This window comes from Lepeophtheirus salmonis, chromosome 3, assembly GCF_016086655.4.
Source record: "Lepeophtheirus salmonis chromosome 3, UVic_Lsal_1.4, whole genome shotgun sequence".
Lineage (NCBI taxonomy): Eukaryota > Metazoa > Arthropoda > Copepoda > Siphonostomatoida > Caligidae > Lepeophtheirus > Lepeophtheirus salmonis.
This window is the reverse complement of record NC_052133.2, coordinates 38,850,788-38,867,430: the sequence shown is the minus strand read 5'-3', so window position 1 is coordinate 38,867,430 and position 16,643 is coordinate 38,850,788. Positions and strand designations below refer to the sequence as shown.

Sequence of the window (16,643 nt, the reverse complement as noted above, 5' to 3'; positions counted from 1 at the left end):
TCATCGATTCTAAGTAATCCAATCACACGCAGGCTTCTTCTCCCGAAAGCTGAAGAGCAAGAATTAGAAAGAGAAGCTGCAAAAGGAGGAACCTACATACACACACACACACACTAACAGACACACACAGGGAGAGAGAGAGAGAGAGAAATCAAAAAGAAAGAAAGAACACACAAAACTCAAAAAGCTAGAAAGAAACAGAGAGCTGCAGCTACCTACTAGGCTTATTAAAACAACAGCTAGCTAGCAAATCAAAAAAAAAAGGAAGAAACTAGAAAGAAAGAAAAAGAAACACTTTTGTTGGTGATAATTAAATGACGTCATTTGCTAATAATGTTATATAAATATTATATTCTTAAAAATAACCAATGAAATTGAATCCCATCATTTCATTTTCAAACATTGATGATATATCAGTCCTTTCATACTTCAACATGAGTTATTGTAATATATCATAATTTAGTAATGCGTAAATGCCGTTTCCCCCGATACTTTTCTGCCCCCACAGCAGCTGTATGATAGTATGGTGAATAATATGCTCTAGCTATAGATTTGAAAGTTTTATCAAAGACTTTCTCCTTATTTACTTCGGCATTTTAATATGATGAGAAAGAAGAATTTTGCATATCCATACTTTATACATCATTATTATTACGTGATTGAAAAAGGAGTCACGATGCATAATTCACTCATATGGCTCAATAGTAATAATGCTACTTAATTGAATAAGTTTATTGTTTTAATGAGTCTGCTTAAAATTCACAGTAATATTATGTAAAATTTATCCCATCCAACATTCATGGCATGCTAGTTTGAACTATATAGTTGAGAGTATCTCTAATTTATTGTACATAATAATATGGACTCGCGATAATCTGGCAACAAAGTAATCCCAATCACAGACTTAGGAAAGTCATTACGATAATTTGAGGCTATCTATGATACATTATAGCAGGGTCAGGTAACTTTTTTTATCGTTACCTAAAATAAATTGTAGTAAAATTAATTTACCCCAAAACTTGTGGCATGATATTTATATCATGTAACACTGGGATTTAAAAGTCCTTCTTCATGGCATAGAAACTCCCATTACCCCCAAATAAATTTCTAAATTACCCCGTTTGGGTTAATTTACCCCTGTTCCCCGACTACTGCATTATACCAAATTTAATAGCTCGTTGGCTATATAATTATTTGGAAGAGGTTTTGTTAATAAAATTCAAGAGAGTCTGTGACCAAATGTTGATAATATCCAAGTAACTCCTCCTATATATTTAATGTATAGTTTTGACTCTGCTGATTCTCGAATATTCAGGCAAAAAGAACCATGTCAGTGGCAAAAGGTATGCTATTATCCGAGTTATTATGAATATTGTAATATAAATCTTGATATTTTATATAGGTACGTTAGAATCCATTCAAACTCAGTTTCAGGATGAGTTGGAGTCCATGCGAAAAGTCCAAAAGCTTCAACAAAAAGCCCTCCTTGTACAACAAACCCTGGATTCTCAATTAAATGAGAATAAATTAGTGAAAGAGGAAATGAGTGCCTTGGAAGAGGGTGCCGTGATCTATAAGCTTGTGGGTCCCACACTTCTCAAACAAGATTTATCTGAGTCAAAGTCCAATGTAGATAAACGTATTGACTACATTTCTAAAGAGATTAAAAGGCACGAATCCTCTTATGGGGACTATGAGAAACAGTTGGACAGCCATCGGGAGAAAATGTCTAGTATTCAAGCCTCACTTCAAAAAATTAGACAGCCTCAGGCCTAAACTGCTCATATTAAAATGATCCATTATATATCGCTTATTATCTTGAAAATATAACCCCGACATGTGGCAACAAACTTAAAGATCCTTGCTTATATTTATCTCCTATTCGATAATCTGAATGTACCTTCTTCCACTTATTAAAATTGAAGTGGTTCAAGATTCAAATCATTTAACAATTTTTTTAACACTCATTAACATTGTCACGTTAATAAAATTGTATTTAAAAAGAAATCCTTTTTTCTTTTTACTCTATAACATTTTAATTGTTACTCAAATAAATATTACAGTAAAAGAATGACAGTGGTTTGAATTATTCAATAATACTCAAATGACAAAATAATTTCTTTCTAGATATTTTTGATATTCATGATCGCTTGTTCAACCATCGTCCATTTTTGCAAGGCGAAATAAGACATTTTATTAAGGAATTTGAAGAGAAACGAGAGGATCGTGAAGTGCACAATTTATTCAATGTTCTTGAAAAAGTGACTGAATTGAGAGAAAGTGAGATAGACAAAATTATTACTCAATGCGACGGTATCTTTCCAAATTTGAGTGCAAATCTTTTGGTCGCCCAATCCATGAGTAATAAGATTTTAGATCAAGGGAGAACCAGAGAAATAGTAAATATATTTATTTTATTGAAAAAAGATCCTTTGAATAATTGATTTTTATTATTTCTAGGAACAAGCGTTGGAAAATAGTAAGGATACTCGAGAGAAGGAGTGGACTTCATTCATGTCAGAGATACAAGATACGTGCGCCAAAATTGACGACGCCTATAAGCGAAAAGAAGAGGATATAACTACACAGTATTCAAAATTAGAGGAATCTATCGAGAAGAAAAACTAAAATCTATTTTATCTATAATAAATAAATATGCAACCCACAATTGATTCCGAATTAACTTTCAATCCTTCTGACAACTTCCGACAAATTCTCTCTCAACTTCGTGATAAATTTGATGACGTACCTTCCTATACCGAAAATGATGAATTAACACTGAAGGACATCCAATGGATCTTTGATCATCGAAAGAATCTTCCTGTTCCTTTCCATAAGCTAATGAGAGAAACAGATTTATCTTTGCCATTCCCTGTTTTTCCTCCAAGAAGTAAAGAACTTGATGCTCGAATTCAAAAATATAAAGCTCAAGAGGCGGATCGAGAATACCGAAAAATGACTGCTAACGTTAGTGGTAGTTCTTCATATAAAAATGGAGATGAATCCACCTCAGAGTCGCTCTCTCAACTAAGTATTTTTACCATAGACCTAATAAATCTACTTAATTAATTACTTTAATTGCAGTGAAAGAGGTCAATCGACAAGTGATAGTTGTTTTCCAATTCGTAATAACCGTCGTTACATCTTTTATATTCGGTTATTCAGCACCTTATTATTTATATGGTATCGTTGATGTTAACTTCCGCTTGAGCCTTGGTTTGGTATTCGGATTCGTGGTTGCAGTAGCAGATTTATATTTTGTCATTAAATACATGTTGGAGGTCGACGGTGTCATTCATAGGGGTCCAAAAGAAAAGAATGTATAATAATTTATTCTTAATGTCTCGAAAGAAAATATATGAATTAATCTTGTCAAATAATGCATTTACTAATTTGAAAATAAAGAGTGATTTTACTAAATAAGTAATTCATTTATTGAACATATTCTATATAAACATATTTTTTTTATATAAAATACAGAGCCTAGTATTGGGGAATTTACGTAACGTATCATATATATAAAGAGGGGCTAATTATTTAATGCAAGTTCACAATGAAGCAGAAAGACTTAAAAGTCATAGGGTATCTTATTTTTCCATTTTTTGACAGCCCTCTCTGAAGGCTTACAACACATGTTTGTACCACTCAGTGTGAATACGTATCTATCCAGCTCAAAGGAGAAGGATGTGTTCTTTTTAGGAATTACTTTCAGCTCATTTTTCTTTGTAATAATTTGCAAAGTGTTTCTTGTCTCCATTAAAATGGTACCCTTCATCCCTACAAAACTTTTACAATGACTTTTTGTCACTGTTAAGTTACTACCGTGATAGTCTGCTCGACAAAGTTTTGTTTGTAAGAGACTCTCAATGGTCTCTTTGGGATGTACATAATTTTTTAAATCTAAAAGTTCCCTAATGTAAGATTTCCAGAGACGGCGTAGATCTTTGAAATCCTCATATTTGAGGTCATCACTTTTTTTGGGCAAAAGTCTAAATAAACATAATTTTCGACGCTCTTTAGCATTCAAAAAACCTTGTTTATTTCTTATAAGCCTTTCTTTCTTTGATTTAGGATTTGTTATGGCTTTTAATGTGAGAGTTTTTCTAAGTTCTTGTGGTATTTCATTGTGTTCTTCCTCGGGTAAATGCTCCTTAATAAATGACGTTAATTCCTGCTCCATATTCCCCTATTTAAAAGACACCCCAGGCTTCTTCAAAGGCAGAAGTAATTTTAGTACAAGTAAGAGCAGCACTCAGTGGATAATTGCCGATTCTTAAATCTTGATCTGTATAGTCAGGATTAATTGCTCCTTTAGCAATAGCCCCAATCACTACACAAATGGGCTCAGGATTTTTAGGGATGATATCTGCAGGCTTGACCACTTCTTTAGAAGAGAAGCTCATACAAATTTTACGAATCCCTGGAGGAAGATGATCTGTGATGGGGTTTTTAATGACTTTGAGTAATTTAAGTCCACCGGAATCACTTGCTCGCACACTAAACTTGTGGAGAAGTTGTACCATAAGACCTGAAAAGCGTTTAAAGGTCCTTGGAATACGAGTTTGGGGATTAATCTCAATGAGAACGTTTTTAGCAGTTTGTATATAGACTTGCAATAAACCCGCTCGATTTAGGGGTGAATCTAAGAGCATGAGCAGACATTGATGTGTTATGTCAGGACGACAATCCGTTAGCTGTCGGCCAGTTTTTCGAATAAAACCCGTGTGTTGATCCGAATTCTGGAAATTGAAAAATAAAAATTAGGCCAAGGACATTACAATTAACACGGAGTAACCTACGAGAAGATCAAAGGATTTCTTGTCCGACTTGATGATCTCTAAGTGCGCAGCATAGAGAATTACAATGAGTCTTCCCTCTTTTTTGGATGCAAGACGACTCACTTCCTTGATCCCAGAATCCAGAGGAGTTTTCTGTTTCTTTGCAGCGGCCTCTTCTGCTTCTTCTCTCTCGAGTTTTCGCTTCTTTCCCATTCTACTTCAAAATAAAACTCGTAAAAAAACGTGGACGTTTCTGCTGTTTGTTTTGAAATTTTATGAAAGAGAGAGAGAGAAAAAAAAAATATCTTACCACGTGGCTTGACTTTGCTAACATGTATATCCAGAGTAAATGTTGCTAGCTACTAACTAAACCCATAGGCAATTTATAATACATATTTTATAATTTGTAGCTATTACAATATGCACTAAATAACAGGTACTTGGATGGGCTATTTTCTCATTATGCGATCATCTATTTGCTCAAAAGTAGAAAATGAAGAGTTTGTTGTTCTATTAATGTAGTAAATCGTAGCTATAAATTCGTTAGTCACACATTTTACTCATATATACATGTTTATTTTAATGAATCTGAAGCTAGCTACAATGACGCACGAATTATGTTACAAAATCAAGGGTAGTATTATTGCATCATACGCAACCCTTCAACATTTAATGCTCTACATTCTATGTACGCATGACCCTAACATTACTATTTCTTAATATTATGCTTGTTATATGCCTAATTAGATTAGTTATGAACTCATGATATGAACAACATTTTCGATCCATCATGGGCCTCAATTCAAGCAAAGAACATCGCTTTAAAAAAACACCAATACAACTCATTCCATGTCCGGTTCATTGACCAGGAAACAAACGTAGTTATGCTACTTAGTATAAGTCCTAATCCTTAACAAAAGGAGTAGAAGGAGGACTCCTCCTGTCCTTGGAACAGGTCAAGAACATTTTTAGTAGGTATCTATAGATACAATACATATATTTTTATATAAACATGGTTGAAAACAGGTAGAATGAACGTCAATGACGACCTGGAAGCAAGGAGGAATGGAATGATGATGCGTAGTAGAAAGATTGGATGGAGGAAGAAAAATAATGAGTGTGTGTGGGGGGGGGAGTCGGATAGCGAATAAAACACGTTTCTTTCTAAAAGGGCGCCAATCTCCCTGTGTGAGTAAAATCCTTTATTTGGCTTCCTATGTATGTATGTTAGTATTTTTTTTGTTCTCCAGGCTCCTTGATCCGCGCTCTCGTTCCTCCTCTGCTGAGCCAGCGTAAGGAGTGTGGAAAGGCTAGGCAGGGAGAGACTAGCTGGAACGAGAGATTGCTAGCTTGCAGCATGTAAAGGAAAAAACGAAGCAAGCAAGCATATAATTTTATTTATTGAGAAAAGGATAGCTAGCTAGGAGCGGAGCTGCTGTGGGGAGAACTGAAGAGTGCTTCTACAGCAACCTAGGGGATAGAAATACAATAATAGCAATTACTGTAAGATAGTGAATACGCAACTAAGGGGAACTCATTTCTTCTGTTGGTGGAAGAGCAGAGAGCCCCCAAAAAAGAAAGAGAAAAAGTATAAGAATTGAGGAGAATTCACCAATCCATGGCATGTACATAGATGTGATTCTCTTCTTGTCCTAGATTAGTACAAGAGCTTAGAACTAAGAAGTAGGGAAAATGAGGGAGAGAGAAATGTAACTCTGATACTACTACAATGAAATAGAGACGCCGATCAATAATTCCCTCTTCAGTCTTCACTCTTGTTCCTCCTTCCTTCCTTTTTTTCCTTGAGTGCTGAAGCGTCGTCATTGCCGTCGTCGTCATCACCAGTCACATCATTTGTCCCCGGGCGAGTCAATTCGTTCCTTGAGCTTGGATTTCTTTCCTTGCTTCCCTCCCCGCCAAAGCTCTCTTGTGCAAAGCTACCTTGGCCTGTCTGGCTTGCTCGTCTCTCTCCTCCTTCTCCGTCCCTGGATTTTATTTCCAGCCTTCTTCTCCTTTTCCCTCCTTCCCTCCTTCTCCTCTCCCCTGCTCTGCTCTGCTCCTCCTCTCCTCTCCTGTGCCTCCTGCTTGTTCTCCCTACTCTCCTTCCTTCCTTCCCTCCTTGCTTCCCTCATTCCTTGCCTCTCATCTTGTGTTTATGCTCTGCTCTTCTCCTCTTTAACAAGAATTCTGTTCTTCTATTCTTCTCACTACCTTTTTTCCTTCTAATCATTCATCGTCATCATTTTCTTTCTTTCTCTCATCGCTTCCTTTCTCAAGACCATGGATAAGGAACAACGCGATACAAACTCCACCTTCAACAATCACCGATCCACACTCAACTGTATTCTATGTGGCGGAAAACAAATCTATCCTGGTCCTCGATACAAAAACCATCTCATGAACGAACATGGAGTCCTCCTTGACCTCACTTTCCTCCTACAAATCTCTATCTTTAAAAGAGACAAAGGAGCTCTCCCTGATCTCTCTCCCCATCTCGGTAAGTGTCTCACCTTTCTAGAAGAATCTCATCTTTATTTACATTTCTTAATTATAGATCCTCTCCCCCGGGAAGATGACGAAAAAAAAGCTTCCAAAGTTATCTCAACCCAGACTGAAAGTCCCATTAAACTATCCTGTGTAAAGTGTTCAGATCCTGTTCAAGAGTCTTCAGAAGAGGAAGAAGAAAATGAAGAGGATGTTAGAAAAGATGATGGCCTCATCTCATGTTGGTTTTGCTCAAACTGTCCTAAAGTATTTCGAAAATCTGCTCATTTAAAGGAGCATTCCATAGAGATTCATAAGTCAGACAAGGAGCTTGATACTCTACCCAAGAGAATGACAGAGGAAGAATATTATCAGCATAGACATGGAATCCCTGTAGTTTATTATTCCTGTTATTTCTGTAAAGAACTTTTTAGAGGAGATCATCGCTTGAAAAAGCATTTGCATACAGAGCACAAGAATGAGTCCTTTGCTGAAATGGTAAAAGCAAAGGAAGAACTAAGAAAAGTGCGGGATGCCAGAAAAAAATCAGTGAAATGTTCTCTATGTGGAAGTGGCTGTATAACGGAGCCAGAGTTTGAAAAACACTTACTCTCTGTTCATAATTTAACGAAAACACAGTATCAAGAAGAATTTGGAAAAATTTCAACGGAAGCTACTCTTAAACGATTTAAATGCGAACTTTGTGATGAGGTAATTACTCTAATATTTTACATACAATGGTTTCATCATTAAAAAAAAAATATTTTGTTCATGATCCGATTTATTTGGACGACTTAATTGTTGAAACTCTTAAAAATCAGAATAACATCATATCTGGTAATAATTTGTGGTATTGTACTTGTTTGACCTTCCTTATCAGTTACAACCCACAGCTATTTGCCAAATAATTATGCAAAAAAAAGTTATAACTAAGTCTTTTAATTTTTTTTTTTAAATGTGTATCCAAGTATAATACTACTTAACTTCCAGCTGTATGAAAAATTGTATGTTACCAACTGTCACCTGTATACATATTATTCTCTGTAACGTCATCTTAATCCTAAAATGTATATTGAAATTTTCTCTTTTATTAGACTTTTTTTAAATATCACAAATATTAATTTTTATGAGTATATTTTAATTTAATTTTATTAGTTTTTAATTTCAAAAAATCAATTTTATTAATTTTTCCCTTTTGGAGTAATTTCTTCATATGTATAACTGAATCCCTTTCCTTAATTAAAAATAATAAATATACATAATTACTATTATAGGAAATTGAGCATGTACGGGAAACAATTGCTCTTCATATGAAAAACTCGCATTTAATATCATGGACTGAATACCAAGAAATTTTATTAAAAATACGCCGTGAAGACGGAACTGAAAGCTCAATGGAACCATTTGATTGTCAAGTATGTGGAGAACGTCGAATTAAGAACAAAAAAGATCATCTTAGAAAAAAGCATCAAATGTCTGATGAAATCTATGATAAACTGTTGGGACATAGGCAGAGCTCTTCCTCTACTATTAAAACTTGCATGCTGTGTGAGCATGAAACTCAAGATTTGCGAAAACATCTTGAAAGAATTCATCGTGTAAGTTATGATTCTTATATGGAATTAACTTCCGAGTCCAAGGAAGACGATAGCAGCGTTATGACAAATGGAGGAAGTAATAATCACTCCTTACGCTGCAGATATGGCTGTGAGGACGTCTTTAGTAAGGAATATCAACTCTATCTTCATTTGAGATTGAAACATGATAGTTATGATGGAGATGAAGAGGGTTCAGAGTCTAATAAGAGAGGATTGGAAGAGAAATGCTACCTATGCCGTATGAAGTTCTTTGATGTTGCTTCCCTAATGGCTCATATCTCTTCTGTTCATGACGGCCCATCTAAGGATAATATGTCAAATCTATCAGGACCAAACAGCAATGACTCATTAAGCACTCCTAAAAATATATCTCCATCGAACAATAATTCTATTGGAGGCTCCTTTGAATGTAAATTGTGCAACCGTAATTTTAAGTATGACCGAACGGCAATAAATGAGCATCTGCAAGCGGCTCATGGCATTAACTGGTTGGGCTATCTAGATAGAATACGTGTGAAAGCGGATTGCAAAATATGTGATACTTCGGTGAAGAATCTTAAAGAACATTTGATGACGGTCCACAAGCTTACAGAAAAGGAGTATGAAGCAAGGGAGTCTGATAAGTCCATGAATCAATCTGCACTTAGTATTGACCAGTCAGTGTCTCAAAATGCAGATGATTTCTTGGCTGTGGAAACTAATATTCCCAAGCCTCCTAAAAGTGATATTCAAAACAAGACTAACAAAACCTGTTCAAGTTGTACAATTACATTTGCGTCTAGACGAAACTTTATTGAACATTGTACGACTGTTCACAATATGAAATTCAAGACAAAATCTGGATTAACTATCCAAGCTCCCAAATCAAGTAGTTCTAATGCTCCTGTTGTTAATAGAAAGGCCGTTACTTCAGTGGCTCATCAACTAACTCCTAGTGTGACTATTAAAAGAAAATTTGATACTAATTCTAATACAAATTTCTCTCCTCCTAACTTTGCATCAAGTCCTAGCTTGTTGAAAAGACCACGCGTGGAGGGTGGAAATGATTTGTCTTCCATTCTTCCTCAGTTACCACAACATCCCTTGCCTCCAGCTGCTGTTATTGAGGCGAATGAAAAGACTCTGGGGTCTCATTATCAAACGACCGGAGTAAGTCGGTGGAATCAGTGCAAGTATCAATGTTGCTTTTGTAAAAAGACTACGCAGTCTAGAAGTTCAATGACTTCTCATATCGCGAATACTCACGGAATTCCAATTAAAGAGTACAAAGAACGAAACTATCCGGACATTGAAGTTGTAACTAATTGGTTCCAGTGTCGATTATGTTCAACCAAAACAAAGTTTGTCAAAGATTGCATATCCCCCCATTTGAAAATGTCTCACTCCATTGACATTGAGGATTATGAACGACAATATATGAGACCGGAGGATTGGCCCAATTGCCAAAGACCCTCTGGTGGGACTAAAAGTGAGATGAGGAATAGCGAAACTACAACAACTAGATCTCTGTTGAAGCCAGCCGTTCCATCTTCTCCTTCGCATCCCTCTGATGAAGAAAACGAGAAAAAAAAGTGGAATAAGTGTCGTTTTCAGTGTAAGATTTGTCAGCTCATTACGATTGATGCCCGTCAAATGAGGGTTCATATATCTAACGCTCACAAATTATCATACGACAACTATGTTGCTCAATATGGATCTTCCGAAATAGTGACAAAAAAGTTTAGATGTGAACTGTGTAGTTCAGAGATGAAGTTTTGTCGTCAAAATATATACGCACATATGAAAGACGTACATAAAATTACACTAAGTGAATACGAGGGGAAAGTTGGGTATGTTCCTCCTCCAGATGACGATGATATTGATGAATCTCCAGAGCATATTGTTATTAATAGTGATGTTGGTACTACAAAACCCTATGACTGTGATGACAACGATGAAAGTAGTATGCATTCTCAAGGTACTCAACCACAGCAAGATCACTTTACTTCAAAGTGGAATAAGTGTCGTTACAAGTGTCAAATATGTCAACGTATAACGAGTGAGAAACCCGTGATTAGGGATCATATCATGAAACAACACGGGTTCGATTTGGAAGACTACGAGGCTCAGTATGGGGATGTTGAAGTTGTTACTGAGTATTTTACTTGTTCGATTTGCAGTGCGGAGGTGAAGCACTGTCATCGCAATATCTCCTTACATCTTCAAAAAGTTCATAACATGACTACCTCTGAATATGATGAAGGAATGAGTCAAAATGAATCGCCCTCTGTATCTAAGGATAACGGGGAAATTGGAGGATTTGGAGCTCATTTCCTCTTGGACAGTAATTCATCCGACTCCTCTTCTCCCACTAGAGGGTCCTCCAGCAATGGACCACCCATACGTCCACCTCCAAGAGAAGATATTATTAATCCTAAAAACAAGTATTGTATGCCCTGCAATCGGGACTTTAATCGACGACAAGCCTTTGTGGAACACTGTCGAAACGTTCATCGTATGACCATTAACTTCACAAGAGATACGAGGGCAGACTCTGAGGAGGGACAAGTTCAAACAGTTCATCCCTCTGTAGTGACTGTCACGACAACACCGGGCTCCTTAAACTGTGATTATTGTGGGAAGCAGTTTTCTAATCGCTCTAATAGAAATAGACATATGTTATTGTCCTGTGAAGTGGTAAAAGCGGGAGGCGTTCCTCGAACACCCCATCAGCAAATGATAGCTGAAGATGGAGGCTCCATAAAATGCCCTATGAGCGACTGTGATTCGTATTTCAATGTAGGTTCTTCCCTAAGCGGACATTTGGCTGATGCACATGGTATTCTTGATAAGTCTGAAGACGATGAGGAGCGACTCACGGCCTCTCCAATAAAAACCAAAGATCATGATAATCATAAATCGGGAGATGAGGCCATGGAAGAAGTTAAAGTGGAGTTCCATGAGGAGGAGGAGGAGGAAGAAGAAGAAGGCGAGGTTGATTTTATGGATACGTCAGGGGAAATCAACAAGGATGATGAGGCTTCTTCACCTGTACCTTCAGTCAAAAATGTGAAAGAAGAAGAAGATGACAATGATTCATCTGATGACTCGGACTCTGAGTCTGATGATGATTCCGACGATTCTGACTCTGACTCGGATTCTGACGACGAAGATGAGCAAAAGACACGAGAGAGTGACAACTAAACGAACAAAGAACTAAAGACTACTACTTCTTCCTACCGGTGCATTCCAAATTTCTTTCTTTCCCTTTTTTACTTGTGCTTACTACTAAATTTGCTAATAGAATGAAAATACATATAATTTAACATAGATATGTAAAATTTTATAAAAATTAAAAAATATAGAGATACTGTGAAAATACTATATTTATATTTTCATTCTTTATTCTGCATGAAACTTATTGTGTCACAATTATTCTAACTTTCTTTCCCACCCGAAGAATAAAGTGAAATCAATTAAAACAATAATAATTTTATAATAATATATTATATACACATCCCCCCTCCTTTATCCACTCAGACCGAAAAGCTTCAGAGCGTTGATTGTGGTAGCAAGGGCTATTTCCTCAGGAGTTTTCTTGAGATATGCGGATATCATTTCAATTGTAACTGGTAGGGAGCAAGGCTCATTACGTTGGAAAGTGCAGTAACGCTGAAGGAAAGTAACGGACCTGCAATAAGGAAATTAAATAATACTAGGAATCGAACTTGCATTAAAGTCATTTTTACTTACCTATCCGTGAGGGAATCCTTTATATTTTGGGGCAATTTCGATGCCCGTGTATTGGGATACATGAAAGGTGCATCCGTTTCAACAAGGAGACGATCTAGAGGAATAATTTTGTCCTCTAGTATTTTGCGAACTCCGTTTTCTGACTTATCTTTCCACAAGTACCCTAAAAATGGAATATGAATGTATTTATAAAAAAAAACCTCAAGGGCAACTTATTAGTGGCGTAAGAACCGCGGGAATTTTTGATCCCAAACATATTTTGCTTTTATCACTTTTTTTAAACACAATTCCATTTATTTTCACTTATAATGAACAAATTTGAATTAGGGTTAGAAATTAAATGCTGTTTACAATTCACGTATCTACTCTAATTGAAAATGTGTAATACTTTTAAATGAATATTTCTTCTCACTTTGACATTTAAAGTAAATAAAACAGTTGTTATTATTCAATTGATAAAAATCTTCAGAAAAATAATCATTAATTTATTTCCTTTCTAAATATAATCCGCAAAAATGCAATTTTAATTTCTTGGGTGATAAACGTAGAAAACAAATAATTGCCAATAAGATTGCATTGTAATATTTATAAATACAAAGCGAAAAAAATTACTTTTTAAGTAGGAAAAAATATTTTATTGTTTTCTTGGACTTTATACGACATTTTTCATTGACTTATAATTTAGAACAGGAATTTCAATCTTCAGATAATTATGACATTATTTGACGGGATTTGAGTTGTTTTACTCGGCGAAAGGGCAAATAATATTTAAATATGAAAACACTTCCTACGCCCCTGTATAAGTACATGCAAATACCAACCTGTGAGTCCAATGTAAAGCCCCATTTGAAGATAAGTTTCCGCTTCATCTTTTTTACCGGTGAAACAATGAATGACAGCGGAGGGTAATCGCTCTTTATAGCGACGAAGTATTTCAACAACTTCAGAATGAGCATCTCTTTCATGGAGGAAAAGTGGTTTTCCTGTATCGCAAGCCATTTTTACCTGAAATATATTTTTAACAAGGTCAAAAATAAGACAAAAATAAACGATAAAAATATCTTGAGAGACACACACCTGCTTTTCAAATACTTTTAATTGAACGTCTGGAGGTGAGAAATTACGATTAAAGTCCAGGCCGCATTCTCCAACTGCAACACACTCTGGATTACGAAGTATATCTAGTAATTCTGACTCAGTTTCTTCATCCCAGCTCTTAGCATCATGTGGATGTATTCCTGTAGAAGAAAATAGGATTTTAATAAGGATAAAAATCTTTGTTCCTTTCTGATAAGGCTATTAAATGGTAGAGTTATTTTAATATTAGTAAGTATTTAAATCATGTAATAAATATGTACGTTGGGGTATCCCAAGGTATATAAAATAATTTTTTCTTCTTCAAAATGTGACAATCAATCACCCTATTTTTTTTACTATTTGATCTTAGCTACATAAATATGAAACTTTATCCCTCTTTAGAGCAGTGGTTCCAAATCTTTCAAATATAGCAACCCATTTTAGAACAAGCAATCAAGAAACGACCCGAATTAATAAAATATCTTATATTTACCTATTCATTCATTTTTTGTACAAAAAAACTGCCATATATGGCGATTAGGATTTATAGATGATTATTTATTCCAAATACAAGGTTAGACCATCATGAAATTGGACTTGCTAGAATTTTCAATCTGATGTATTGTACAGACTGCTGGAAAGACAGGCAGATTTGGACAAAACACGCAACCACTCATAGTCTATTACGTCACTATTGCTGGAATGTTGAATTTAATATATTTTATCGACTGCTGGACAAGAAAAACAAATTTTGACAAAACACGCAACCACTCATTTATTATGACGTGAATATTAAAACCAGTTTGGAAGTCAAACATCAGTCGTACACGCGTTATGGTATAACCTTGTATTTCTATTAACTTGATTTATTCGTGAAGTAAATTCTTCATCGAAGAAGAAAATCACTCGGTTGCTATGATGTTTTAGATTATTAAGAAGACTAGTAATATGAATTGCTAGGCCTGTTGTAATATGCAATAAACTAATTAATTGCACAATAAATTAAAATGAGAGATAATTTTTTGACGGCTGAATAAATTCTATCCGCCCGCTTCAAAGTAACTGGATATCAAAAGTTTTTATTCCGCTCTATCTACCCTCTCGGCAGATTGGTGTTTTTTTGCCCCAACTGAATTCTTCAAGGCAGGGTGCAGGGTTAGACATTCAATTGGGGATGATTATTATTAGGTATGTTAAAGGATTTCAATTTTTTTGGATTTGAAGCAACTTTTTCTTCTGATTTCAGTGATGCCAGTATTTAAAAAAAAAAAAAACCCGGTGATATTTGAATTAAATTCAAGTAATATGTACTAAAAATAGGAAGATTTGTAGAATTAATATTATTATTTTGATCGATTAGGGACGGATAAAATAGAGGAAAACAGCTTATTCTTTTCATCGTAAAATAGTTAATTTATTGCCTACAATATGGGAATAACGATGTAATCACATATTTTTCATACATATTAGGGTCAGATATATAATAAAACTAAGTGTATAAGGTAATAAAACTCGTGATGGACAGTAAGGTATAAGTCCTTTTGTTTGATGGTCCACATTTTGACATCCAATTACACCGTAATAGTTAATATTTTCCTTTATATGAATGAAAAAAAGGTTTCTATTGTTATAAAATTTGGGTGTATAGGCCCCCAAAGTAGCCAACATCAACAATGCTGACGTCTCATGGAAACGCTCTATTGGGCCTTCACTTTCAAAAACGGTGCGCAGAGCCTGACGTAAGTAGACAGTTATTTAACTCATCTGGGAGAGGGAGTAAAGCCCCGATTTCCTTTGTCTCAATTCGTTACTATATAAAACACAAATAGAACCTACATTTATACAATATGTATATTTTTTGAAGCGTCATCTTCATCCCTTTTCTTGGAACTCTTCTTTTTTTTTTACTAGGAAGAAGTTCGACGAACTATTACGCAAGACAAAGTACCACACTATACACTACTTTTCATATAATTAAAGCAAATAACAAAAAAATAATTTCATATTACTTAGATAAACCCGGGATTTGAGACATGTAAGCCAAAGCATGAAACCAAACAAAAAGTAATTCCCATATGTATTCTGCCCCCCCCAATTTTGAGGGGTTCTTTATGGTACTAATGTTTTCTTTTAACGAACACCCTCTCCCCTTATTTAACTATTATAGGATGGGGAAAAAGTAATTTCGTATTTTTCGATTCATTTGAATGCAAAAAAGAGTTGATATTAGATATACTAATTTGATTTAAGCTAAGTTCAGTTCGATAACTTGTTGCTTACGAGAATCCAACTTCATAATGCCCTTTTTGTAGAAGCCATTGTCCCTCTATTGGCAAAAAAATACGGAAAACCATTTGACCATAGACATGAACAAGTGGTAGTCACTTAGTGGCTGGTGCGGACTTCTGGGTGAAATTTCCCATCTGAGCTTCTGGCACGTCATCAAAGATGTGCGTGGCCTGGCGTTGTCTTGTCTACTTTTGATCAATGGTGGTCGCTTCTGTTCGATCACAAGCTTCAAACGGTCGAGTTATTTGCAGTAGAAGGTAGAATTGAGGGCAAAAAAATTGCTCGAGCCACTGCTGTGCAACTTAAACAGAAAGAGTATCGGCTCTGTATATATCGCAAATTTTCTTAGTCGCTTTCGACGGGGTTTTCCCCTTTCAGTTGGTAAAAATGTGAAATATGACGAATTTCTTCCTTTGATACCTCCATACTTGACGCACGATAATTCACGACTTTACAGACCTAAAGCAATACTGTTCAAAAAGCGTTTGTAGTATATCTGTCCTAGTAGAATCAATAATTCTACTAGTAGAGATTACAATCTTATTCTCTCCTAGGACAAATATCAATTTTACTGAGGGAGATAGTATTGAATATTTGAAGAGATTGAGTGTTTTCGACAATATAACGCCAAGTTATACCCTCTTATGAATCGTCACCGGTCATTTAATTCCCAGTAAATTCATCC

The 16,643-nt window shown here is 35.5% G+C and overlaps 5 protein-coding genes across 9 annotated transcripts in view; 2 read left to right on the top strand and 3 right to left on the bottom strand.

Moving 5' to 3' along the window:
- Positions 1-1,198: 1,198 nt before the first annotated feature.
- LOC121115061 (uncharacterized) lies at positions 1,199-12,223 on the top strand. 5 transcript variants are annotated; one of them, XM_071887389.1, is made up of 4 exons: positions 1,199-1,343; positions 1,403-1,711; positions 7,732-7,973; positions 8,537-12,223. In XM_071887389.1, the coding sequence occupies exons 1-4, from the start codon at positions 1,328-1,330 to the stop codon at positions 12,041-12,043; spliced, it is 4,074 nt and encodes a 1,357-aa protein (XP_071743490.1). In that variant the 5' UTR covers positions 1,199-1,327; the 3' UTR covers positions 12,044-12,223. The 5 variants fall into 5 exon arrangements, with proteins under 5 accessions (XP_071743490.1, XP_071743488.1, XP_071743487.1 ...); XM_071887387.1 differs by lacking the exons at positions 1,199-1,343; positions 1,403-1,711 and adding exons at positions 6,029-6,158; positions 7,056-7,275 and having other exon boundaries at positions 7,333-7,973; XM_071887386.1 differs by lacking the exons at positions 1,199-1,343; positions 1,403-1,711 and adding exons at positions 6,029-6,162; positions 7,056-7,275 and having other exon boundaries at positions 7,333-7,973.
- LOC121115066 (transmembrane protein 199) lies at positions 2,461-3,423 on the top strand. Its single transcript, XM_040709224.2, has 2 exons — positions 2,461-3,031; positions 3,085-3,423. Exons 1-2 carry the CDS (start codon positions 2,656-2,658, stop codon positions 3,324-3,326), a joined length of 618 nt encoding a protein of 205 aa, XP_040565158.1. The 5' UTR covers positions 2,461-2,655; the 3' UTR covers positions 3,327-3,423.
- On the bottom strand, positions 3,411-4,180 carry Pop4 (ribonuclease P/MRP subunit POP4). The gene has a single exon (XM_040709227.2). It carries the CDS (start codon positions 4,178-4,180, stop codon positions 3,569-3,571), a length of 612 nt encoding a protein of 203 aa, XP_040565161.1. The 3' UTR covers positions 3,411-3,568.
- On the bottom strand, positions 3,411-5,551 carry LOC121115065 (ribosomal RNA small subunit methyltransferase NEP1). Its single transcript, XM_040709223.2, has 2 exons — positions 4,800-5,551; positions 3,411-4,739 (listed from the first exon to the last, which is right to left on the bottom strand). Exons 1-2 carry the CDS (start codon positions 4,989-4,991, stop codon positions 4,191-4,193), a joined length of 741 nt encoding a protein of 246 aa, XP_040565157.1. The 5' UTR covers positions 4,992-5,551; the 3' UTR covers positions 3,411-4,190.
- LOC121115064 (3'-5' ssDNA/RNA exonuclease TatD) overlaps positions 12,202-16,643 on the bottom strand; it is a 43,288-nt gene continuing 38,846 nt past the window's right edge. The window contains exons 3-6 of the mRNA XM_040709222.2: positions 13,670-13,830; positions 13,414-13,597; positions 12,593-12,755; positions 12,202-12,530 (exon numbers count right to left, since the gene is read on the bottom strand). Coding sequence (XP_040565156.1) covers positions 12,368-12,530; positions 12,593-12,755; positions 13,414-13,597; positions 13,670-13,830 — 671 coding nt within the window. The 3' untranslated portion in view covers positions 12,202-12,367. The remainder of the gene's footprint in view (positions 12,531-12,592; positions 12,756-13,413; positions 13,598-13,669; positions 13,831-16,643) is intronic.